This window comes from Coregonus clupeaformis, chromosome 25 (genome assembly GCF_020615455.1).
Source record: "Coregonus clupeaformis isolate EN_2021a chromosome 25, ASM2061545v1, whole genome shotgun sequence".
Lineage (NCBI taxonomy): Eukaryota > Metazoa > Chordata > Actinopteri > Salmoniformes > Salmonidae > Coregonus > Coregonus clupeaformis.
This window is the reverse complement of record NC_059216.1, coordinates 5,018,691-5,046,252: the sequence shown is the minus strand read 5'-3', so window position 1 is coordinate 5,046,252 and position 27,562 is coordinate 5,018,691. Positions and strand designations below refer to the sequence as shown.

General features: G+C 45.0%; 1 protein-coding gene across 2 annotated transcripts; it reads right to left on the bottom strand.

The window, feature by feature from the left end:
* On the bottom strand, positions 1–27,562 carry LOC121539363 (protein jagged-2). 2 transcript variants are annotated; one of them, XM_041847793.1, is made up of 25 exons: positions 27,283–27,562; positions 26,372–26,692; positions 20,165–20,225; positions 14,428–14,682; positions 14,268–14,328; positions 11,585–11,715; positions 10,840–10,959; positions 10,560–10,673; positions 10,354–10,467; positions 9,055–9,168; positions 8,583–8,629; positions 8,289–8,462; positions 8,016–8,166; positions 7,629–7,793; positions 7,338–7,451; positions 7,013–7,240; positions 6,745–6,861; positions 6,629–6,656; positions 5,757–5,842; positions 5,288–5,401; positions 4,777–4,892; positions 4,384–4,641; positions 4,011–4,142; positions 2,492–2,651; positions 1–2,374 (listed from the first exon to the last, which is right to left on the bottom strand). In XM_041847793.1, exons 1-25 carry the CDS (start codon positions 27,349–27,351, stop codon positions 1,869–1,871), a joined length of 3,756 nt encoding a protein of 1,251 aa, XP_041703727.1. In that variant the 5' UTR covers positions 27,352–27,562; the 3' UTR covers positions 1–1,868. The 2 variants fall into 2 exon arrangements, with proteins under 2 accessions (XP_041703727.1, XP_041703728.1); XM_041847794.1 differs by lacking the exon at positions 9,055–9,168.

Sequence of the window (27,562 nt, the reverse complement as noted above, 5' to 3'; positions counted from 1 at the left end):
TTGGTATAAAATACTTTAATAAATAATTGGATTGTTCTAAGAACAAACACAAATTCCACTAACAAACCAAGATGCAGCTGCTCTTTTGTACAAAATAATTACAATGTTCTGCACATTCAGCCCATGCTCTGGGGCTAGTGGGATTCTGCTGACTGGATATTGGTAATGATTTGAATTCCTTTATCATAAACATTTTTGAAAGACAATTCCTGTCCGAGAATAACAATATTAACCTGTAAAGAACAACAAAAATCATTTTCACTACCACCGCTGAGGTAATGCTCAATGGGTTCTCTTCCTGTCTTAGTGCAGAAACAGGATATAATACAAACACTGGACAACAACCACAACGTCAACAACAACAATAAAACTTGTTCCCTTCATTAGACCAGTATTGAAAGCAGAAATCCGATGCACCACTGCAGGGCTTGGTAACTGAGTGCTCCTGAAAAGCAGCAGTGTATTCATCAGGCTCCATCCCAGACAACGATTAAACCACAGGATTGATCTGATAATGGCCTTGAATTGAATTGTAGTTACTCCTGATTCCGACCTAAATCACAATGATGAAAGCCTGCTAGCACTGTTTCTGATTCAGATAAACACAACCCATCCATGCACTGGTACACCCCTGCAATATAAAAGGACATTCTAATGTTCACATACAGTAGCATAGTGAAAGGGAGATGGGGAGCCAGCATTCATTAGGGAAACTCCCAACAGATAGCTCCTACTAAAGCAGCAGACAAGGACAAGCCTAGAACTAGAACTAACAGCTCTGCTCACTCACAATTTTAAGTAATAAATCATAAAGCAAAACAAACAAGCACTTATAATAATTTGTTTCTGTCAATGCTAATTTGTTTCTGTAAGTGGGACCCTTGATATTGTCCATAAATCTGTATAAAACCAGCCCTGTGTCAACGGACACTAATAAAACGGAATGACATCATAAAAAACAAACAAAACAATCTTATTCTTTAGAATAACTATAATAAAAAGGGTCACTTAAGTTACTAAATTCAAATATACATAGCCATTTTATATTTACAAATATACATATTCAAAGAAAAACCTTTATGGTGATATGAAGAGTTGTGAAAGGACATATTTTCCCTTCATATGAATTATTAAGTTCTGGATAAATTCTTTGAATGAGATGAAATAATTAAAGAAGGGCTGAAGGCACTTTCTACCAAAGCAAATAGTGAAATAATAAAGCATCTAGGCTTGCAGGAAGTGGTAGAGTAAAATGCATGTTAAAGGGATATACTGTACATAACATCTTTAGAAGCATGGACATGTCATGGAAAATATGTTTATGTTTATAAACTAATGCTGATGATGTGTTATATGCTGCTTATAGCTTTCAAAAGGTCTTATATATAACATTTTACATCATTTTACTTATACAAATGACATTATTATACCAAGAGAACAAAGAAAAGGCCCACAATGCGGGTTAAGGCAGATATGGACTAAATGCACTAGTAGTAATGTAGTAGTACAACGACAGCTGCCATTCAATGGCTCTCCATAGTCCTCCAATGGCAGTGCTCACGCCAAAGTCACATGATACACAATCTTCTCAGTGACATGCTGTGAAAAAAAGAGCCCATCCTTTAAAGGGAGCGACAGTTTGTAAACAAAAAAAAAACAGTGTGATTTCAACTGAAATTCAGGTCTATTTTTGTTGCTGAAATGTTCATTTGCAATGCTTTTAGTAGGTAAGAAGCCTCCATGTTGCAGACAAAGAATGAAGTCAAATTAAATGTAAAACGTGTCTGAAATCTTCACTGTTGGTGTTTATGTTTTTCTATTAGATGGAGACATTGTCTTTAGTTTGAGGTCCCATCTCTAGGCCGTGCTCATACATAATGGTCTTTGACATCTTCGCTGACGTTGGCAGCGCTGAGGTTTTTACACCGGTTGTCTTTCGGGCTGTACGCTGTCCGGTGGGGTGGTTTGACAGGGGCGCTACGCATCGTACAGATCACTCCCCCTTTGGCCATCATTTTGTCCTGCACTCCTGCCAAGGAGCACTTTTGGGTGGAGCACTTGTCTAGCTCCATCCCTCCTCTCCTCAGCTCCTCCTCCTCTCCGTCCTCCTCCTCTTCTTCCTCAGCCCCGTCACACGTTCGGTCTGGAGGGCTCATGAGTTTCTTACATTCGTGCTGAATGTCTTTGTCTCGGTTGTCTTTGTGCTGTGGCAGGCTGACCCTCAGCGGCTCCAGCTGGTTGTTGACGGTGCTGTCCTCCGCTGCAGACTCTCTCTCACGCTCTTTCTTTCTCTTACGGGTCCACCACACACACACCACGATACAGAAGATCCACAGCACACTGAACACCACGCACAGCACTGGCACCAGGTGGTCTGGAGACAGAAAGTCCATAAAATTATACTTTACTATCATGTACTGAAATGCTACCTAATCGAAGCACAGTATAAGAACATGCAGACAGTTAACCCAAGTCTAGTCCGGTCACTTACCCACAGACTGGGGCATGACCTGCGTCTCCACTTTGACCTCCACCACGGCCAGCATGACAGTGCTGTTGTGGCGTTTGGACAGGGCACCGACGATGGCACTGGCAGCCTCCTGGATCTGACCACGGTCTCCATTCCGCTCCTGACCATCCTGATCATACGACTGGAGGAGAGGGAGAAAGGAGGAGAGATGGTGAGTCAACACAACAGGATAGAGGGATTCACTCCTACATTCACACTAACCCCCCCGGTAGAGCACACAGTGGGTGTAGTTAATTGCCTAATAAGTGGACCAGAGAGTCCAGGAGGAGCAGAGGGAGATTAGCTGGATGCTGTGCACTTCAATTAGGAGGAACAATGGAGAACAGGCAGAGATGTGGCTCCCTGGTGCTCCCTGGCTAGCCAGTCAGTCAGTAGCCAGTCAGTCAGTAAGTCAGTCAGTAGCCAGTCAGTCAGTAAGTCAGTCAGCAACACTCCTCTTTCTTCATTCTGGGTAAGCAGCAGCTCATTCACACACACACACACACACACACACACACACACACACACACACACACACACACACACACACACACACAAACTGTGACACACAGCTCCTCACCCCTTTCTGACATCTAACAGCCTCTGTGCTTCAGAGTGGACTACAGGCCTCTTACTGAGGACTCATTGTTTCTGGGTCGCCATAGAATATCTGTACAGATACATAGAGTCAACTGGATGGGACTAATCTGCCAAACCCAGATCCACAATACAACACTCATATTATGTTGAAATGATGTGATTTCATGATCATGTTGAGATCAAGACTATTTCATAATGGTCTAAGAAAGCACAAGCCTGATAGGGTCTAAGGAGTTTCATTATTGAACCCAGTACAAAGCTACTAGGACGTCAGACGCACCACTCCTTTTCCTGTATGTCCCCTAACATGACTACATCACAAGAAAAGGCCTAATCCCCTCCATTAAGGGCTTAGTGCCCTGTAGCGCCTGATTTCCCCTGTGTCTGACTGGAGAGGAGAGCCTGGGTGGCCACACCAGTCCCAGAGAGAGGGAGAGAGAGAGAGAAAGAGAGAGAGAGTGAGAGAGAGAGAGAGAGAGAGAGAGAGAGAGAGGCATTTCATATACACAGGTCTATGAAAAGCGAGGGAGGAAAGACTGCACAGTAACAGTAAGGTGTACCAAAGTAAAGCTAAATGTCATCCAGATGTTCAGGCAAAGGACGTTGCGCTTCAAAAGGCTCTCCACTTTTACAAAGAGGAAAAGAAAAGGCTCCAATTTTACAAGTCTACTCTGGAACCCATTTACAATGACGAATTAAGTGTGTGATTTAATAAAGTGAAAGAAAGAACGTAAAGGGGTGAGGTCCTCAGGGCTAACTGAAAAAGAGAAGGGAGAGTGACTATTCTTGCAAGCGACAGTGGGAGGTAAGGAGGAGGTAAGCGGGGACCATTGGCAGATGGCAACAGCTCAGAGTCTGAAGGTGGGGGGCTGAGGTGGGATAGGGGTGGTGAGGCACTCACCATGGCAACCTCCACGGCGTCACTGTTGGAGTAGGACAGGTCACAGAGAATGAGGAGCGTGCGTTCTTTAGCCAGGGTCTGGGTGATGGGAAGGTACCTCAGCTCCGAGCAGATGTTCTCCACAGTGGTGCCCTTTGATTAGCAAACACACACACACACACAAAGAATGATAAGAGATAGCCATTAGCATTTTCGGCTGAGGTGACTGCCAGCTCCTAGCTAATTCCATTCACTTGAATTCTCTGGTAGAGGATCGGGGAAGGTGTTGTCGGAGATTCAAGTCTACTAAAAAACATCTGCAAATAAGATCTTATCTTTTTTTTTATTAAATACCTCATTAAATGTCAGTCAGGTGATGATGACGTGCACTCACCTGTGGAACTTTGTCTCTGTTAAAGATGAGTGTGATGCGGGCACAGCTGTTGTCCAGGTAACCACTGTTGGGTTCACACTGGGTGTGGAGGGGCAGAGGGGGGTCGGGGGTGGAACACACGCCCCACTGGTGGCAGGGCTTGGCGAAGCAGGTGAGGAATTGGTGTTCCACACATTCCTGTCCTCCAGGACACGGGGCACTGCTGTCTGGACCGGGAGCACCTCTCCGGAGCAGGCAGGGCCGTCGGCCACACCGTACCTGTACATACACAAACAGAGGTCAGGGAGGCAGCTCACACACACACACACACACACACACACACACACACACACACACACACACACACACACACACACACCATCACTATATGTAATAAAAGCATGCAATGCTCACCTTAGAACAGCGCACATTGCCGTTGACACACTGGCAGGTATTACACTTCTCCTCCCATCGACTGCCGTGAGGAAATTGCAAGCCAGAGTAACGACAGGCCTTCCCGATCCCTATGACTGCAGAGAGGAGAGAGAGGAGCAGGGTTAGGACTAAGGCAATATCAGGGTCAGTCCTTAGAAACTCTTCCTTCCACGCATGAGGTCAATGGAAGAAAGTATACCCGCTACATGGATACAGTAATAAAGGTATTTTCTCTACACTCTTAGAAAAAAGGGATCCAAAAGGGTTCATCGGCTATCCCCATAGGAGAACCCTTTTTGGTTCCAGGTAGAACCCTCTGTGGAAAGGGTTCTACATGGAACACAAAATAGTTCTACCTGGAACCAAAAGGGTTCTACCTGGAACCAAAAAGGGTTCTTCAATGGGTTATCCTATGGGGACAGTTGAAGAACCCTTTTAGGTTCTAGATAGCACCTTTTTTTTTAAGAGTGTATAGCTGCAGTGTACTCACACTCTTGACAGTGAGGCCCAGCCCGGCCCAGGGGACACACACAGAGGAAGCTGTTGATCTCATCCACACAGGTAGAACCATAGGCACAGGGAGATGACTGGCACTCATCTATGTCTGATGGGGAAACAAGAGGACATTACTATACACATATCTCTAGTCTACTGCAAGGTACCTAGCTATAATATCATCACAACAGGTTCTCATGTCTGGCATCCCCACGTGAAAAATAGACCCTCTCTGAAAAGGGGGAAAGGAAAGAGGATTGTCCCTGAGAATGTCAGACTGAACTGACCTGTTTGCAGAATACAGCTGACCTCTCCTCACAAGAGAGGTCGGAGGTTAAGACAGGCTTCCTAAAGGCTTCCTAATCTGTCCCTCACAAACAATCAGCTCAAACTCCCCCTGTCCCCTTTCACCCCTGACCCCTCCAATCTGACCCCCCACACCCCTCTGGTTCCCAGGGACTCACTGATCCGGCAGTCTGGTCCGGCGAATCCCGGGGCACACTCACAGCGGAACCAGTTCACGCCATCCACACAGACACCCCCGTTATAGCTGCAAGAAGGAAACAGAACCACACATCAATACGTCAGCCCATACCATAGGAAACATTGGCGCAGGTGCAGCAGCATACACAAGCCTGAAGGCTCAGACTACAAAGACAATAGGGCCTTCACATTCTCAGGTCTAGATCCCAGCAGCAGAATTCCAAGGCAAGGGACTAGAGACTGTGGTCACTAAAGCTGATCCCTTATCAATGTCCAGACTTCATATGCAAATCCCAAACTGACCCCATACTGTGCTCGCCCTATACCCCCTGCTACCCAGCCCCCCTCTCCTGCCTACACTGCCCCATGCTCAGGGGTCAGTGGTGAAGAATAGGGCGAGGGGCGTCTCTTTCCACCCCACTACCCCCCTGTGCTAATCCCCCTGTCAGTCATTGTGGTGGCGGGAGCCTTTGTCCACTCAGTCCCTCTGATCCACGGGACCCTGGAATACCCAGCTGTCAGGCCCTGCACAGTTCTGTAGAGGGGTCAGGGATTCACACACTTCCCCTTTCACACACACAACTTCATAGAACAAACTGTAATGGGAAATCTCTGAGCATTAAATTCGATTTGTGAGATGAGCGGTGTGTGGGAGTCATGTGTTCCTGTTTTAAAACCAGAACACTGAGAGATTATGATCTAATATGGGTGTGTGTGGGACTGTACAAGGAATGGGATAAGAAGGCTGGGTCTCATAAACAGGTGCCAGCACTTGTAATAGAACCAGTACTGGATCCAAGAGGTTTAAAATACTTTTACAAGTACTTTGGTTAATTTAATTAATTCAACTTACCAGGGTTGAGGGTTGCAGTCATTAGCATCTGTGAAGAGAGGGGATAACACAGAATTACAATCAGTGTCTTAGTTTATGATTATAACCTGGAAATAGTTCAGTAAATGGTGCCTTACTCTGAGCACATGTGGGCCCCTCCCAGCCATCCTTGCAGATGCAGGTGTAGGCATCACCTGCTCCGACACAGGTCCCTCCATTCTCACACGGGTTAGAGTCACACGTACTGTTCTTGGCTGACAAGATAAATAAAGTATGATGAGCTTAGAAACTACTTTTCACAAAATGTATAAGCAATAGGAATCCTATGGAGCCTACGGACCAGAGCAGGCTATTGGACTTTTCCTTGAACGACATAGGCAAATCTGTGCAATAATGGTTTCTCACCTGTATTACAGGTGCTGCCCCGCCACCCTGAGGGACAGGTACAGCGGAAGGTGTCCCCGTGGTCGAAGCACGTCCCCCCGTTACTGCAGGTACTGGAATCACACTGGCTCTCACGTGAGTGGCAAGTCTTGCCTTTCCAGTTGTCCTGGCACTGACAGTAGAAATCGTTGAGCAGGTCCACACAGCGACCTCCGTTCTTACAGGGGTTCCTACTGCACTCATTCACATCTGGAACACAACCACCAGGGATCAGTTAGAGAAACACACACCATGGAGAGGTACATTAAAACCACCCAGGGACACATACACGCACACAAACACTTACCCATGTCACACAGCGTGCCCTCCCAGCCGTCAGGGCAAAAGCACTGGAAAGAGCTGATCCCGTCAATGCAGGTTCCTCCATTCTTACAGGGAGGCGGCACACAGTCGTTTATGTCTGTGAGGGAGGAGAGACATATGAATGAGGATGTGGATGATGAGGAAGACGATGATGATACTCATACAGTAAGTCATTGGTGTGTTACAGTAAGGACCAGGATGTTAAGTCTTATGGTATGATGATGGTGATGATTATGATGATGAAGTGTGATGATGATGGTGTGTGTCTGCTCACTCTCGTGACAGTATGTTCCAGTGAAGCCCGGTTCACAGGAGCAGGTGAAGTTCCCAGCAGGCTGGCTGATGCAGCGTCCGTGTGGGCCGCACACATTGGATGAGATGTGCCACACCCCTTCCTGTGTGTCGTTGGTGGCCACGGCGACGGTACAACTGTCAATCACTGGGATCAAAACAGAAAGAACGACAAGAAACTGTTGGTGAGATAGACCTGAGAGGATTGGGTTGAAATTAGGGTTGATCTTGAGGTTGACCTGAGGACTGAGCAGCTTAAGAGCAGGTTTCAGTTTAGGCTAGACAAGAGAACTGCCTGGTTAGTACTTTTACAATGGGTTGAGTTCTTTGAGTTATGATGACAACAATAGGTTTATAGATTGGTTTGTACCTTCACAGGGGTTGGTCTTACAGTGGTCCTTGAGCTCAGAGCAGGTCTTGCCCTCATAGTCGTCAGGACAGGCACAGTAGAAGTCTTCCATCAAACTGTGGCACTGGGCCTTGTTCTGGCATGGGTCAGGGCTGCACAGGTTGTTCTGCACCTACGGATGGACAGATGGAAGAAAGGGTAGATGAATAGATAGACAGATGTAGAAATAGATCATGGTTGTGTATAAAAGAGAAGATCTGACTTGTCGAAGGTCTGGAAAGGACTATAGCTCACCTCACAGGTGGTGCCAGTGTACCCATGTGGGCACTCACACATGAAGCCGTCCAGCAGGGTGTGGCACCTGCCCCCGTTCCTACACGGCCCGCTGGCACAGCTGTTCCTCTGGATCTCACAATGCCGGCCCACAAACCCCAGTGAGCAGGCACACACATAGCCTCTTCGCCCCTCCTGTACGAAGCGTAAGGAAAAGATATGTCACTCATACCCATGATGTTAACCATAGATATAATATGAATGGAGGGCATCAAACATGGTGGCTAGATTGCCTTATTGAATACAGTTTCCTACCTTGCAAATCCCTCCATTCTGACACTGTCCATGGCAGCTGTTGACATCTGTAGTGGGGAAAAGAGATAACTTACTAATACAGGTCAACAGATAGGACATGATAGGACAGAGGGGAACATGCAGGGGTGGCATGCATGTGATACACAAACAAAACATAGAATGTGCAACTTGGTTAATACTTCAAAGAAACTCTCAAGGTGCAGGAAGACACGATGCTGTTGGTTAAAGTGCATGCAGTTAAAGCCAGTGAGGTCGACAAAAACCTTCAAATATATCTACAGGATGTGCTTCTCATAGTCATGTAAAAACACGATCCATGGATCTAGATAAGTATTTGTAGGACATAATAAAGCAGCTAGAAAGAGCCTGAGAGCCTGAGATAGGAACAGACCGGAGTGGCCAGTGGCCCAGGTAGGTGACAGAGCTAGCTGCAGGCAAAGGGGACAGAGGCACATGATTGACTGATACTGACTGATGTCACAGTTCTGGCCGGCCCATCCTCGAAAGCAGGCACAGTGATATCCACCAATCAAGTTTTTGCAAGAGTAAGCATTGAGGCAAGGCTTCCCCATACACTCATTAGCGTCTGCAGAGTGGAGACAGAGAGAGACAGAGAGAGACAGAGACAGAGACAGAGACAGAGACAGAGACAGAGAGAGAGAGAGAGAGAGAGAGAGAGAGAGAGAGAGAGAGAGAGAGAGAGAGAGAGAGAGAGAGATAGATCTAAGAACCAGCATTCAAGCCCCACCACCAAGCAGATCTCTACAGTGCAAGGCTACACACCTGCCTTTAGAGAACTTTCTCAACTCAGTTGAATTTTATTGCATTTTTTTGCCATCCATTTCGCTGGCTCTGCCTCCTTTCCTGACCATTACTTTCAGTTCCCTACACAATTTCTGAATGGACCTATTCTCTGACATCAGAGCTCTCCCAGTGGTCAGTTCACAAGGCGATGGTCACTAACACCCTCTCCCTTGACTAACCAGAACACAACTGCTTTACCTCAGAAGTGAGGAGCACCTGTTGGGCTGCGGACACCTGACACCCCTCTCTCAGGTACCACTCGCTCGCTGAAAGGGGAACCACCTGCGCGCTGAGAATAACGGACTGCGTAACACAAGACATGGAGCTTGTGTTCCTCCCTCAGCGTGTTTACAGGTTATAAAGCGTTTCCGCTCCACTTTCTACTCCACGGAGCTAAATAGTGGTGTTGGGGTGAGGCTCTGCTCTTGGTGTAGACTAGAGTACAAACCCCTTTTACCCCAGTCTGTAGCCAAAGATAACCCCCTGTCAGGCTATTTCTGTCCCCAAGGCTAGCAGTTGCCAGGCTAGGTGTTATTTATAGCTTTACTTAAGTCACCTGGCTCGGGTTGCACATAATGTCCAGCTTTCTACATGGACATGCATGCACCCATTTCAAATGAGTATCCACGCCATAGTACTAGTACAGGCTCAACAGGGTGAGAGACACAAACAACCTGATACTGGACGAGCACAGAGATTCCTGGCATACGATCGAACAAGGCAATATCAATAACATTTCAAGTCAAGATTCAATAACACATCACAACATATCACATTCACTTCAAATCAAACACATAATTGAATTTAGCATGCAAACTCAAATGATGCTCCCCAGGACATAATTTTCTCCACATTTGGACATGCTTTGCTCCAGTTTCCCAGGCAGAGGCTGTGCCCGCAGAACTCTCTAGTCTGAAAGATAGGCTAATGTACAGACCCCCCCACCACCTCTCCATTCCAGGCTTACCTATCTGGCAGGTCTTCCCAGCCCACTGTGGGAGGCAGAGGCACTCAAATCCGTTCTCCATGTCGATGCAGGTCCCACCCTGAGCACAGGGGTTGGACGCACACTCATCCATGTCTGGGACACACACAGTGATGTTAGGGCTCAGCTTTGTAAAAACATGGAGGCACACACACACTTTGGGAGGGGCAAGATCGTGACTCACTCACCTTTAGCGCAGGTGGGCCCTGCCCAGCCTGCAGGACAGTGGCACTCAAACCCAGACGGTACCTCGTGGCAGGTGCCCCTATTGGCACAGGGGTTAGACACACAGGCGTGTTCCGCTGGAGATAAGTGGCCAGACATGGGGAGAGAGATGTGTCAAAGTGACGGATGACATGGATTGCACAACAAAATATACAAGTAAACTATCAACCCTAGGACATTGGCACTGACAGAATTGAATTTGTGATCTTTGATCAGTTGTTTGAGGCGTAATGACTGACTCACCTATCTCACAGTTTTTGCCTGAGTAGCCGTCAGGACAGGCACAGTTGTACTCATCTGGCTCCGTGTTCATACACCTTCCTCCGTTCTTACACGGCTTGTTCGTCCCACAGTAGTTCAGATCTGGAGAGAATGATATAGGAAGGATTACATTTACATGTTAACGGTCTCATATGAACACATCTAAAGGATTAAGATGGTAAACAATATGTTTCAGATCGAATACATTGTTATAACAAGACTTCATATGGTCGGACATGAAGGCATACAGATGCCATATCTTAATTTGTTCATCCTGTTGTTGCAGGAATTTGTTGTCTATTCAAGGTTTTAAAGGGCTTCTAAAGTTTGTAATTTCCACAAAATGTCAGACTCGATTTGCACTAATCAAAAATGTATCAACCCCTACAAAAAATGTCCATTAATTATAATCCACAAAACAATGAACATTTCCTGTTGCTGCAGGACTATTTTACTGCTGTAGCAAACTAGCTCAAATTAAGATCCTACCTCTGTACTGTTACACATTGCTAAATGTAGTCTCTCCATCCTCCTCTCCATCTTGTAACTCTGTAAGTGATCTCCTGCTCCTAGTAGTCAATCTAAACTGACCTCTGTTGACCACCTGCTGCTGAGGGGCTCTAAGAGGTGACCTTGTGCTCTGTGACACTACAGTGAGGTCAGGGGTCACTGTAGCGAATGTGTTAAATGTACGGTGGGCCAGGTCTGGTCTGCTCTAATGTCTCACCTTTGTCACACAGCAGGCCTCCCCAGTTCTTCTCACAGCTGCACTGCCAGGGCTTGACGCAGGTCCCGTGGACACAGCCTGGGTAGGGCAGGCAGTTGTCACAGAATGGACCCTGCCACCCATACGTACACCTGCAAGACAGATTAGAGACACCATTAGGGGGTGTAGATCAGCTAATTGAACCAAGACCCATAGGACAAGGCCTTCTACACTACATCAACCACATGACATACCTACGAGTACGTGTTCATGTAAATGTCAAGATAATCTCCATCAGGAGCCAGACACAACGTCTTCATCAAGGTGACCAGTGACACCCCTTCCCTTCTGAGGCTCCTAATCTTAGATAGAGGGCAAGGGACGGGGACGGGGATGGAGGGGTGGGTAGTCTAGAAGCGGGAGCCTTGGTGAAGGGTTAGCTAATCTGTTGGTTTATGGCAGCACTCTGTTATTCCAAGGCCAGCGGTAACCTTGCCCCACCTGTCCTGTCACTTCTCTCCTTGGGCTATTTTAAGACCACTCTCCTGCAAATGGACACCAACCAAACCCTACACTACTAGTTGATATACTGTACTGGAGTGAATGTACTGCTGGGTGCTGTGTGCTAACATGTTCTGTAGTATACGGCACTGCAGTCACACAACACGTGGTGCAGTACTACTTTGTGTTGTACTCTACTACTGTACAAGTGTAAAAGTACTGAAATATGCAGTGGTGTGGTACTATATACCAAACTGTATGTTAGTGTGCTGAGGTTTAGTGTATACAGTAGCTCGAGGGCCAGATCGGGATTTCAAAATTCAGTGGAGGGCCGCACAGAATTTTTCCTGACCGATTTATTCATCAAAAGCAATTTGCAGGCCAGAAAAAGGGCAGTTAATTGAAAACGTATAGGTCCATTATAATATTATAATTTCTACATAGTTTTAGACATTCAAGAGTAGCCTGGAGTATTTTTTTCTCCCAAAATAATAATTCCGGCCGGATTGAATGGGCTCGCGGACCGGATCCATATGTTGCATTGAGAGGCCCTGGCCACAGGGAGAGACCATGGTGGCCACAAGGCTAGGGTGGCATTGCCATTACCAAACAACGACCTTACCATTTTACATTTTAGTCATTTAGCAGACGCTCTTATCCAGAGCGACTTACATGAGCAATTAGGGTTAAGTGCCTTGCTCAAGGGCACATCGACAGATTTTTCACCTAGTCGGCTCGGGGATTAGAACCAGCGACCTTTCGGTTACTGGCACAATGCTCTTAACCACTAAGCTACCTGCCGCCCACAGACCCATCAATGGAGGGCTCTTAGCTTAGCCACTGTAAAAATCTTTGTTCCACTCCTCCAGCCATTTTCAATGAAAAATGCTTTCTTTTATGAGATGAGAACTAAATCCAACCCGTCTCTTACTCACGGCTATCCCTATTGAACAGATCCATAGGTGTGGTACAGTATCCACATCAGAGAGATACACAAGAAGGTGGTCTTCCAAGATAATTTGACATGGAATACTTAGTTGGTTCAGCCGTGCAGACAAACATGTACGTGACTAAGGCTGCTGGATGGAGTCCACACTCCCATGAGGGGTGTGCCAGCCAAAACAGGCCCAGGATAGGAAGAGGGGATTGGGGCTGCAAACATGGGCAGTAGGGGCCCTGAAACACCGATGGAGGAGGGGAGGAAACGCTGTGTGAAAAACAGGCTGCTGCTACAGCTACAGGCCAGGTCTGGGACAGGAAGGAGAACAATAGGTCCTGGATCAGACTGGAGGGGGGGATAACACACTCTACGTTCCATAGAGAGGTGGGACGGGGAGGGGGGGGGGGGAATGTGGGGGTCAAGCTCTGGTATGCGATCAATCCTGTGTCATCATTATCATCCTCATTGAACTCAAAAAGAGCTCCTGCCCATTATCCAGCCCATTATCCAGCCCATACATCCAGACACAAATCTCTGTCAAAGGGATGTCAATGGACACAGTGGTACAAAGAATCAAGTTAACCTCTACGGGATCGGTGTCACGTATACGTATACGGGACGGTTGAGGTAACGTGTGCTAATGTGATTAGCATGACTGTTGTAAGTAACAGCAAACTTTCCAGGACATAGACATGTTTTATATGGGCAGAAAGCTTAAATTATTGTTAATCTAACTGCACTGTCCAATTTACAGTAGCTATTACAGTGAAAAAATACCATGCTATTGTTTGAGGAGAGTGCACAACAACAAATAACTTATCACGGCAACTGGTTTAATACATTCACCTCTGAAGGTAAATAATGTACTTCCATTCAGTAATCTTGCTCTGATTTGTCATCCTGAGGGTCGCAGAGATAAAATGTAGCATAGTTTTGTTTGATAAAATCCATTTTTATATTCAAATGTAGGAACTGGGTTCTACAGTTTGAACCCCTGCTGTCTCTGGCTCCACACCCACCCCGCCAGGCCATCTAGATGTGTGAAAGTTAGTGTATAAGCTAATGATAAGCTTTTACCAGATCTAATGTGTTATATTCTCCTATATTAATTTCACATTTCCACAAACTTCAACGTGTTTCCTTTCAAATGGTATGAAGAATATGCATATCCTTGCTTCAGGTCCTGAGTAAGATTTGGGTATGTCATTTTAGGCGAAAATTGAAAAAAAGGGTCAGATCCTTAAGAGGTTAACCCAGACTCACGTGCATTCTCCTGGGGCACTGCAGGACCCTTGCAGCAGGTTGCAGCCCTGCTTGCAGATAGCTGTGAAACATTGACAAAAGGATTCACACATTTATTCCTAATATCATTAGAGGGATATCTAAGGATTAGTTTCACTGTGTAGGCTGCTCCCCTACTCACCAGTTGTACAGTAGGTCCCCATCCAGCCCTCCATACATCCTCTATTCCCAAACTGGTCACACACGTAGTGGCCATGCCCGTCATCGCGTGGCCGGCACTGCTTGTTGCACTTGCTGCCATAGTAGTTCTCGTCACAGCGCATGCGGATGCTGTACTCAAAGTTGGCTGTAGGACCATTGTGTTGGATAGTCTGTCTGTCATCTCCAGGGTTGATCATTCCTTTACGGACACTTCGCTCAATCAACAGATCCTCACCTGCATGAACAAACAAAAACCAAGAGATTTGATCATCATTCTTTAATGGACACTTGACAACATGCATACAACTTAATAGTCAAAAGGGGGATTCCGGCTAGCCCCTTATTCAATGTTAGAACCCGTATGCCTCAGTACAAGTCCTAGTAGTGTCTAGAAGCAGGAGAGAAACTCATCTGACAGAACACTGTTGTTTATCTGCTGCTGGAGATCAGTGAGGGTGACGCAAGGTCAAACACCACCTCTGTTTTCAAGAGCATGTCAGAAAAACGAAGAAGGAAAATAAACCCAAATAGAGGGTGTAGGGCCAGGGCTGCAGGAGCTTGATAACCAAATGCTTTTTTAAGTTTTCCTGCTTGTGAAATGCGTTTTGTCCCTCTCTCCCCTTTCTCAGGAAATCCAGCTCTGACTCCTTCGGAGCCAGGGAGGAAATAATACGAGACGGGAACAGACGAGGAAGGGCGACATAGGAAAGGGCCTTTAGCTTTTTCTCAAGGAACAGAAACACCATGATCCAACTGGCTTGGCTGCTGCAGCCACATCCACAGCCCAGGACTGGGCACTGAAGAGGGGCCAAACAACAGGTCCTCTCCCCTAGTTGGATGGTGGGCTGATATTGGACAGGTAGTCAGGACTCTAAGGAATTCTAGGCCTCGTCATTAGATGGATTCTGTATAGCCTACCTTCAGTTATGCAGATATTACTATTTTATTATCTATTTCTATCTTACTTACTACAAAGTCCAGGCAGCCGCGCTTACTTCCAAAGTTTGCTCTTGATAAAGAAGTTAAAAAACACTGAAAACTGGTAAAATATTCACTTGCTGTCCTGATTTTCTAAATTTTACTGCGAGTTAACACACTGGCACAGATTATCAGTCCCTCTCTGCCACCTGAAAACTCAAGCACTCACTCTGCTCATTTCCAGCAATTAGATATAAAAATACAGACCAATCATGGGCTCTCTCAGCGGTGAAGGAGACACTCAGAGAGAGGCCGCTGTTACTAGGGAGAGCAGGCGGAGGGGTGTGTGTGTGGTGACTACAACACAGGCTTACACAAACAATGAGGGGGCTTCAACAACGAGCATTTGACCAAGTCAAGAGCGACATAATTGTCTGTTTTCAAACAGCCAAGATAATTTAGTCGTGCGTGACTAGTGGCATGGTTGTCGTAAGCCAATGTCTGTTGTCAGGCTGTTTTCAGCATGCTAAACTTAGATATGGACACAACGTTAGTAGTCAAGTAACATTAGCTCACTCATTAACTGATTAACAAGATACTCCTCAAGACAACCTGTTCTAAAAGTATTTTACCGGTACTCCTGATAGCAGCCAACTGATCATATTCGATTTATCCATCCCCTCTATTGTTCTCTGATGATGTTAAACTGTGTGTTAAGAAACACTAACACTAATAGCCATGCCACCACCTAATAAAGAAACAATGGTGCAGCCTGTCTGTTTAGTGTTTAAACACAGAGCCAGTCGCTGGGGCTTCCTGGAGGATAAACAGCCCTAACATAGACTATTTTTCCTGAGCCCTATCCAACCCACTGCCCCCACTACCCTATTCAGATCACTGCCCTATCCAACCCAGTGCCCTATCCAACCCAGTGCCCTATCCAACCCAGTGCCCTATTCAGCCCACTGCCCTATCCAACCCACTGGCCCTACTGCCCTATTCAGCCCACTGCCCTACCCAACCCACTGGCCCATTCAGCCCACTGCCCTATCCAACCCACTGCCCTATTCAGCCCACTGCCCTATCCAACCCACTGCCCTATCCAACCCACTGCTCACTGCCCAGGCTTAAAAAATAGAAGTTGTTACAAACCAATACAGTGCTCTCAAACCAATACAGTTCACAGCCACGCTGCGGACTACATCAGCAGCAGTCCAGGCTGCCTGTCTTATCAGTGTTTCCAGGCTCAGCAGCAGTCCAGAGTAGAGGTCTTTATGGGTCCAACAGACCCAAAATTCCAAGATCCAACCAGGGATCTGAGCGGGTCTGGGTCCGGGTCCTAATTCTGACTTTTGTCTCGGATTTGGGCTGGGTCTCATATAATTGCTAAGGGTCTCGGTATGTGCAATTAAAATTGATTTACCGACTAGACCCCTCCTCTGTTAATTTAATGTGTGAGGTGATGAGAACGTTGCAAGCTTGTTTTCTGTGTCAGCCAATTGCAACTCAATAAAATGTTTAGCTTATGTCCCGCTGAAACTGGTTCCGGCCACTCACCTCACATGCGCCTGCTGCTGAGGAGAGTGAGCGAGAGTGAGTGAAAGGAGCCTTGGCCTTGGCTACTGTTGATTGCGAAGATAGAGGCCTTTTTCATTGAAGTAACACAAGCGTTAGAGGAGAAAGTGTACAGTGAAAAGAAGCCGACAAGGGGAATGTCCTCCGTGGGTGGACAAAGATGAGAAGAACGTTGGCGCGCGGCCAAATGGACTGTGTGCAACTCACTATTCAGGTTTGATGCAATTTTCTAACTTTAGTTATTTATTTTCGTATTTATTCTAATTTGTTTTATCATTATTATTATTATTGTATATCATTATTATTATTGTAGGCCTATTTAAGAATCTAAACCAGTTCTTTGAATATGCTAAAAGTGTTTTGTTTCATTTCGTTGGCTAAATTAAGTTCGAACTGTCTTTTTAATTTTGTGCTCCATATTTAGTTTAAGATAGGTTAAAAGTAGGCCTGTTGTAAAATAAATATAATTAGCCTATTGCTGTCATTTGTTGGGTAGGCATACGGTAGGAGCTCGCCTTTGTTGGCAATTCCTGCAATAGCCTGTTCAAAACTTCAAAACTTTTGTGAAAGTTTAAACAAGGTCAGTTTAAATATGCAGCAAGTGTTTTGTTTAATTCTGTTAAGCCATTTTCTTTGGCCAAATTAAGTTCCTACTGTAATGTTGTGTTTGCCGCAATATAATAGAACTACTGGTAGGCCTATATAGGGCTCCTCGCACTCTAACCATGGAAAGGAAAAAGAAGGCAAGATGCAAAACTAAATTTAACACCGCAATACAATAACCTGCTCATATTTTCCCGATAAACAATGACTTGACTTACTTTTGATATTACCCTAATAAAGTTACGAAACTTTTGTGAAGGTTGGTATGGCTATTATTAGTCTTAGCTACTGCAGGCCTATGAAGGCAGTGCGCACCGGCGCTCCAACTCTCTACGACAGTTTAACTTGGTGAGGAATAATGTTTTAGGCCTACCAGAGTTACTCCTTTAGTTTAACAATATAATGCTTATCTTTATAAACAATATTCTGATAGAAAATGTATGAATTAGCCTCCTTCTGTATGATAGTAGCCTATCTGAAAAGGATAAAGAATGCATGTTGGTGTCAGGAACATGGCGCCGTTATATCTCTATCTTTCTCTCAGTCTCTCCAGTCTCGCTAGGCCTAAGCTTCTCTTCCTTTATATTTATTTTTTAAATATTCATATCATAGGCCTAGGCCTATAGGCCTATATGCATTTAGTGCTCAAATCTCTGACAGCTGATCCGTGAGGTGGACAATTCTTGTTTAGGAAATTAAAAATCAATAAAACAATAGGCTATACAGTTTTTAATATGCTACACATCGAAACACAATTAATCAGTTTTTTTTGTCATTTGTTATAGGCAGTTTTTAAGGACACGTAAGTAATTGTGGATCATTTGGCCAATATCACTCGTTTATTGATGCCACTGGCAGCGCTCAGTTGGGGGTTTCTTTCTCTCTCTCTACTCTCAGATCTGAACGGGTCTCTCGGATCCGAACCAGCACTGGTCTGTTTGGGTCTGTTTTTCCACAGGGCTTTTCAGAACAGGTCTGACTGTCCGTGGGTCCGGAACGGGTCTCCGTTTAAAAAAATATTATTTATGCATATTGGGTCGGGTGGGAAAGCCACGGATCCATTTCAGAACGGGTCCAACTTTTTGGACCCTTGAAGACCTCTAGTCCCTGTAACAGGCTGCCTGTCAGTGTCCAGGCTAATTTAGCAGCAGTAGGACTGTCAGAGTGTCAAGGCTGCCTGTCAGTGTCCAGGCTGCGATAATGAAGTGGCGTGCAGTAGCACAGCAGCTGCTGGGACGGTAATTAGCAGACAGACATCAGTGGAAAGAAAAAAGCTGTGGTCCATAATGAATGGCTTAACGAGATGATGTGCTCACAGGTTTTATAGAGAGACATGGACATGAAGCATAAACAGTCTCCCAGTGAGTCCGTCCCTTAGGCCAGCAGGGCGGGAACTTGCCTGGCAATATGAATGGCCAGCCTGCAGCATAGGAATGCACAGCATCTCAGACAATGACTGTGTAGATCAACAGATTAAACATGTGTTATAAATCCTTGTGACGTATAGGGACAAAGGTTTGATGTGCTCACTTACCACCACTAAAAGTGAGCTGAGTTGAAAGTGGAGGGATGACAGCTGACAGACTGACCTGACATAGTGCACATGCATGTTGAGGGGTCAAACACTGAGACAGAGAGGTGAGCTGGTTGTTGTATGGGTCTGTTTGCTGTGGTTGGTCTATGGCAGCTCAAATTGACAGTCCATTTTAATCTAGAGCCAGGGCTTTGCATTGGGGACTTTTCTTCCTCTTGTGCTGCTATGAAGCTTCTTTGTGTGAAGATGCATTGTTCCTGTGAATATCTAGAGCTGACTCTCAAGGCTAAGTTATGCAGCACTGAAAACAGGAGTGTGTTACAGAATCTTGGATTGGTGTGTATCGCATGTTTACCGGGGGGAAAAACACAAAGCCCTTGTCAGGTTACGTCAGCCATTGATCTCGCCTCTCTTTGGTCCTTGAAAAGTCATTGAAGTTATGGTAGCCGATTTAGAAATTCTACTGCTCCAATATAATTATTCCGTGATTTCATTTCTGATCAGTTTTTATGAGAGATGTAAGAGCTTTCGTTTGTTTCCCAATGTTTCAATTGAAGGGTGTTGAGCTAGTTTGATGGTTGCGCTTGTTTCGGTAAAACCATGTGCAGTTATTATGAGTAAGACAACATCGAATGTTGGCTTCAACTTGGTTTTCCATACAAAGTGTTCCATTACAAAGGGAACACGGTTTTAGGTCGCTTTCTCATTTTAAAACAACATTGGAAATGGCGAGACTGACTTAGCTACCACATGGACAGACTTCATCGGGTGCTAATTTAAAAGATGGCTAGTCATTATTAGCCTGGTTCTGTTTGAAATGCAGGCACATTATGGAACACAGACCAGGTATATGTAAAAAAACATATATAAATAGTTGGTGCCACCAAATCATGTGCTGGTGCCACCAACTGAAGAAGTAGGTAGAACCAGTGCCACCAGTGGAAAAAGTTAGTGTAGAACCCTTCTGTCACTTCTAAATACGTCCCTCACACCTAACGACATATTTTCATGGGAGACACTGAGGCCTGGCCGGCTCTCCTTTCATGTCGTAGTAAATACCTGGAAAGCTGAAGTGTACTGTACTTACCACTGCTGCTATGTGTACCATTGTCCCAGTCCCACGCTTCCACGATCAGAGTGTACGCCCCCTGGAAGAGACACACAGGGGATCATCAGGGGGTTATTAGAGTTCATACTCCCCACACACTGACACAGACAGACACACAGACAGACACAGTCACGGACACATGCAAATTCCTACAGAATGTGGAATGCATTACATAAGGAACACATGATGATGATGATGATGATGATGATGATGACACAGTTTGTGAGTAAATGTGGATGCTGCTGGTGGGAAAATAACTCTGGTTCCCACACTGATGTCACTGATTAGCTGGATATCAGCCTGAGGGTAGTTAACAAGTGCAACTACTGTGGGGATAAACATCTACTTTGAACCACCGACTGGCACCGAACACATTCCAATACAACACAGGTGATTAGGCTGTTAGCTCAAGACTCGCTGATGTACTTACTGTACAGTGATATCATTTCCTTGAAAGGTACACACATACTGACACAATACAAAATCTAACAGCAGCAGGCTTTCTTCAACTGAAACTCCTGGGGAGTTATTTGGGTATCAGTACACCAAAGCCAGAAAGGAGTTGGCTTTCTGTCAAGTGTCAGGGGCCAGTCCAGCAGATGTGAGTTCCCATGCCCCAGGTCCAGGTTGGAGAGGTAGATTATACACTGGTCAGATTAGACGGGAGGGGAGTTGTAGACTTTGGTCTGTCATTTTACAGAGAAACCTTTTATGAGGTCAACCTAAAAAACACCTAGCACACCCACAACTAGCGAAACAAAGCTGACCTAAGCTCACCAAAAATCTCCATTGACTTAAAATGAGAACATTCAAACAGGTGAAAAAGGAGCAAAACATTTCTGTAATTTGGATTCTAAGAATGTTAAACTGCTGAGTATGTGGAGGGCAGAGGAGTCTCGTTCCAGTCCTTGATCTCCCGCCCCCCCAGAAGTGACTTATGACACAGTCCCCCCTTCATCATAAAGAGAGGATGAGGAGGCACATTCTGACCACAGGCATGTGTCTTTCACACTGCCACAGAGTACACAAAGGTCAAGACCTGAGCCACCTACAACCGCCCATCACCATAGTCGGTGATGTATTACTCAGTCTACAATACATATTAATACTCCATCTACCACCATCAGAGCTAAATGAAATCACACAATGGAGGGTGTGACACAAAGAGAGGCTGCCTCCGTGCCCCTCTGCTGTCCTCCCCTGCCTCCCCAGCCTGCCCAGCCTCCCCTGCCTCCCCAGCCCTGCCTCCCCAGCCTCCCCACTTCTACTGGCCCGGCCAGGCTCCAATAACTCTGGCAGGAAAACAAGGTTTGGCTGTGAGTGACAAATCAGACTACCGCCTCCCATTCTCTTCCTTCCCCTGTCAGTCAAATATGACTGGCTATGATTTATGAGGCTGGAGACCCCAAAGGGATGATAATACGGGATAATAACAGTGTAATATCTTAATCAATCTTCCTTTAATCAATCTGAAATGTCACAATGACTGACTTCCAGACAGAATTGATGGGCTCCCTGTGTGTATGTGTCCTTGAGGAGAGGCTGGAGGCTGGGAGAGGCTGGAGCAGAGGGTGGGGCTGTGGGGTGTCTGTAGTGTAACCTGATGGACCAGGCAGGGGCAGCAGACGTAGCACTAGATACTTGACACCTCCCAGCCAATTTATAAGAGTCAGAGGGATTTGAGTTTTCATTAGCCCACTCCTCACTGCCTTCACGTGTTCAATGAATAAATGACTGTCCCCCTTCAATCGCCGGTGTCCTAACACACTGCAAACACACAGGTGCTGCTTTAACTAGGGGTCTTCTACATCAAAATGACTCAACTCAACATTCTCTTTTAACACTAATAGCAATATGGTTTCACAGAAAGTATGCCCAACATCATTTTAACACCCAATTAACGACTTTAGTAGAATTGAGATGAGAGGGGGAAAAACAGCAACACCTGTCATCTCACACCTGTTAGGATATTGAAATGAATAAAACATGTAGGACCCAGTAGGGTACAGTGAGGCTGTCTTATTTAGCACATTATTAACAGAAAAGCCCTGCTCTAAGGAAGGCCTCTCCTAACCAACAGCCTCCACAGGATACTCATACACAGGATACTCATACACAGGATACTCATACACAGGATACTCATACACAGGCTACTCATACACAGGATACTCATACACAGGATACTCATATACAGGATACTCATTCCGCAAATCAAAACAAATCTAATCAAGCCTTTTATTGCTGGGTGTCCATTGAAGACCAAAATGAGCCAGTTCATTGTTCCCAGCCAAGCTGTTGAAACTCTATTTCACAGGGTCTTCTTCGGCCACATTAGAAAAGAGCTTTCCACATTGTACAGTAGGTCTTAGGTTAACTTTCACAATTTATTAACATTAACAGGAAAAACATTTTTTTAATGTAACTTATTTTTGTTATCCTCAAGTGATTAACACACATCTCTTTTCAATCTAACATTTCAGATTATTCTGACACCAAGATGACAAGCAATGAGAACTTCTGGAGAATGGCAGCATGCTCAAACTCCACATACAGTCTATGAACCAAGTAGCGAGTGCCCATGATAATATCCTGATAAAGACTAAGCCTGACATACCCTCTTTCTCTGTGACACACACTACCTGTATTAGAACTGCTGTCCCTCTCCACAGAACAGCATTGTCTTTAGTTTCCCCAGGACCTTGTAATGGTCACCAATCCAGGAATAAGTCAGCGTCCATTGCCAACAGCCTCTCACTTCAAAAAGGAAACCCAACACCAGCGTGAGGCGTTGAACACAAGATATGTCACAGGCCTACTTCGGAGTGCAACACAAGAGAGGCCTTATGTAAACGCTCTCCAATCCACTCCTGACATTTTGCCATCCTCTCTCTCTCTCTCTCTCTCTCTCTGTCTTTCTCCATCTCTCCACTTGTTTTTATAAATAACACAATACATGCAGACAAAAGCAGAGGAATAAACTCATTGTTTGGCCTGAAAGGCTCAGTGACAAAGGGGAAGCCTCCTTTTCTCCAAGGGCTCAGAAAACTGATATTTTGTGTTGGGAAAACCCCACTTATTCAGCACAGCAAAGCAAACTCAGCAGAGCATGAGTTTAAGACCCCGATCACTGGGAATCACTGCATGTAGGCCTATTCTTGCATGTCAATGATAAGACTGAACATTTATTAATGTACGCTGGATTGGCAAATTGTGAGGCTCTCACGCAATTAGCGCACACACACACAAACGGCCTGATGACGACTGTTGGATGTTAAATTGGAGTGAAATCCAGAATGTACCGGGGTTCCCTCACTTCCCTACAACAACAACAAGGGTTGAGTAACAAGGCTACTAACTGAGACACAGGCTCTAGATGTTGTAATCGTTGAGAAATCCTGATGTGGATGAACCCTCACCCGCTTCACCCCAGAGGAGAGAGCAGTGTTACAACAGCCTTCCTGAGTTCCTAACCATTTAACAATCACAAATACAACCTGAAAACAAATTATCATCATATTTGACCACCAAAGTATAAGACAGAGATGCATAAAAAAAGCCATACAATGATATTACAGTGGGCAGCTGCTAATGTCAGGTATTGGGAGAGAGAGCTGCAGTGTGTAGAGGGAGGTCTCAGTTAATGATATCCATAAAGTCTAGGATTTAATTAGCCCTGAACACAAAGCAGCAGAGGGAGGGAGGGAGGGAGGGATGGGGGCTTTGCTGTAGTCCTCCTGGCCTGGTGGGCTGGCTGGCTCCAGCTGAACTCCACCAACCATGTGAACAGGTACTTGAGGCAAGTGGAAATGAAACTAACTGGCTGTGTAATAACATGCTAAGCATCAGCACCAGTACCAAGAAACCAGAGACGTTAAGCTTATGCACCTATGTATCATCATCCTCGCCAAACAAGGGTCTCTCACTTTGAGTTCAGTGATATTTCCAATCATCAGTGTCATGTTATTACGCATGAGTTATGCACCACTTTACGACATGATAGTTAACAAGACAAAAAGGAAAAGGTCATCCTTGTGGCCAAGCTGAAGTTCTACCTCTGGAGCACCCAAGCACAGCCTGATCAAAGCTGACAGAGTCTCACAGTGAAATAAGAAATATGGCTAGGGATAGATGGGGAGAGTAACAGCCCCTCATCCATTTGATTTACTCCCATAGGGGTGATGGGAGGACAGATTGCCTCTCAATATAACACACATCAGAGAATAAGGAGGAGCAGGGAACAAATTAAATTAAATGGGTGTTTTTCTCCTGGAGTCAAACATTGAGTCTTAAGTGACTCTGAAGAGCCGGATGGCTCCTAAAAATATATCTCCCTTGTGACAGAATCCTCACAGAGGGAAGAGAAGAGGCAGCCTCTCTCTTTACAAGCATCCATCTCTCCCTCACTCCATTTCATGAGAAATATGTCACTAAAGACCCAAACAGCCTGAGGGGTTAATCATGAAAAAGAAATGATCATTGAGTGACAGAACAAAAGCTTTTTTCTCTTTAATTCATGTCAGGAGCTAGTGGCCTAGATATTCTGACCAACCGGTGATGCCATCATAGTCTACAGGGCATGCCTTGATAATATGAACTCTATTAGGGTTATCAGTCAACAAAATAGGCATTCCAGTATGCTGTACATGCTGTTTACTACAAATGTCTGTCATTTGCTTTGAAAGTAAACTGGGAAGCTATTATTGTTAGTGTAAAAATAAATGTGGAAAGAGGGGAGACACACAAACTATTTGGGGTCTCCAAACATCTGACAGCAAGCATCAAACCAAATGCAGCTGTCATGTAGTGTTGGGAGTGTGAGGTTGCTGCTGTGCCCTACTGGTGGTCTCAAAACACCCCCACTCTGCAGTAACCAAAGTCACCTCCTCATCCACACAGGAAATACTACCTGGCCAGCTCAGCACACCCTGGTGGTTTCAGGACCAACACTAAAAGTACACAACACTTGAATGGTTATGACATGCTGCTACACTAAACCAACAGTTACAGTAGTTAATGGGAGAGAACATTACCTTCTTCTGGACTTTTAAAACTATTTTGAGACCAATGTCTGAATATTGAAGAGCACATCCACTAATATACCCTTGACTGGCCAATCACAACAATGGAAAACTTAAAAGGGTTCTCTCAGCTCCACAATCTTCTCTTTTGTTCTGTATACATAGAGAATAATACTGACCCGCTGAATAGAGAGACAATGACCCAATAATGGACAGACCAGTGAACCTGAGAGGCCAGAAGTAAAGGCATCCCCTAGCCCAGATGGATAGGGATCTTCTGGGATTTTCGCTTGTTTGAGTAGTGGTGACACTGATATCCACTCCCTATGTCACACACAACTTAGTGGTAATTGTATCTGCCAAGGGCCCCAGGTTACAACTTCCATCTTTCCCTCCCGCTGACAGCTGACCATGAGGACTGATGAATGGATAGGTCACACAGCCAACCAACCATACAACAATCCTCACATTTCCAAAATGAGCCAAGTCATTTTGTTTATGAAGAGAGGTATTTGTTCAACATCACTTTGATGCATTGCGAGTTTCCATGTCTATGTGCTGGACTGTAGGCCCATCTCTGTTGGGTAGAACCAGCCAAAAATATGATTGCATATTATTTATTACTAGGTTACTGTGATGATGCACCAATGAATGATTGCAACCACCCTGCGCGCAATTGTACTGTGTCGGCAATTTCGATTTTCAGACCTTAGGAGAAAGGCGTGTATCCATTGACTTACAGAACCAAAGCAAAACCAAAGTTAATACATGTAATTTGCTACGAGTAAAATGTGTATGTGTTCTTGACATTCGTGCTGCGTAAAATAAACACCGGTTTATGCGCATCATGTGCGATTATCTGGAATGCACTAGGCCGAATACCAACTGAGCTCTAACAATGACATTAGACATGATGTGCAGGCCATTCCTACCATTACTTTGTACATGATAAAAACATTTACCACCTTATTACGCACAGACAATTCTTACACGTAGAGGTGGTCTCCAAAGTGGCCAAGTGGACACTGGCAATAAAGATGCCAAGCTCACAGCCTCATCCGGTTAGGACTCGACTAGTGACTATATTTGACTATTAATGAGTCAATGAATAATAGCAGGCCTTATGCAGTGGATCAACAGCTGTAATAATGAAGTATCGTCAACTTACCGGCCAAGCGAACTGGAATGGGATGACGATCTTTCCACCATCGTTGATTCGGTTTTGATTGTTTTTGGCGCTCTTAAATTGAAAACTATTTCCGCCGATAACGTTAGTAGATCCAGTTCCATAGATGCACAATCCCGTGGTCGTGACCTCCGTTTGGTATTCCTTTAGACACACTCTGAAGTACGTATCACACTCATCGCTGCTACATCTGAGATCCTGCGTGTTCCTTTCGCCGTCGCAGCAGTCCCCGTCCGACAACTCACCATTTGCGTTCTGTACCGCAATCAGCTGCAGCTCAAAATAGCCTGAGGACTGGGACACCTATTAATAACATTTGAATAGAAAATAAATACATGAAGCGCGTAAAGTATTTAAGTAGGCTACAGTAGGTTAAGCATGTTGCACACTTGAACATTACATTTTTTCAAAATGTTTAGTTGTTTCAGGCTGAGTAGGCTATCAACAAAGTGGTTTTAGATCCACTTGCACATTTCTAGTAAGTGGAGAGGTTTTGGGAGATTTGTGTTTTTAATTTATAATTATTTAATATTATTAACGTTGCTTTATACAAGAAATGTATGTTTTTTAAAATATCAAATTTTTACCCATGAAAGCTGATTGATAATACCTATATTATAAATTATAACCCAGGTATGAACACTGTCGATACATTGCGCTGATTGCAATGACTCAGTGCAAGAAGAATGCAAAACGAATTCATCCATAACTACGCTCCAAACTAGAAATTCCAAGATCACATGATTTAACTGTCGACGACGTAATTTAATTAGAAGTGGAATTCTAAAAAATTGAATTTACAAAATGAATAAGACCTCGTCTGCATGAGCCACTCGCCCAACTGCCGATCAATTAATTTGATCTGACAATATTAAAATAAAAAAAGTTCTCACCTCAATCCACACGGTCAGAAGAAGACACACTACTGACAGGCAATTCGAAATCCCCATACAATTCCACATGTCTCCGTTTGATTAGTGTAGGCTACCATTAGGAAACATGTATTTATTTCACAGAAACTGCCGTTGAACGGCGATGTATCGTTTTCTCCTAGCATGCACGATGTGAAAGCGTGATCTATTCCCTACTATATCTCCGAATGAAGAGTAACATAAGATGCGTACTAGGGACACCCGAGGCAGCGTACTGCTGGTCCAGACACACGACTTTCCC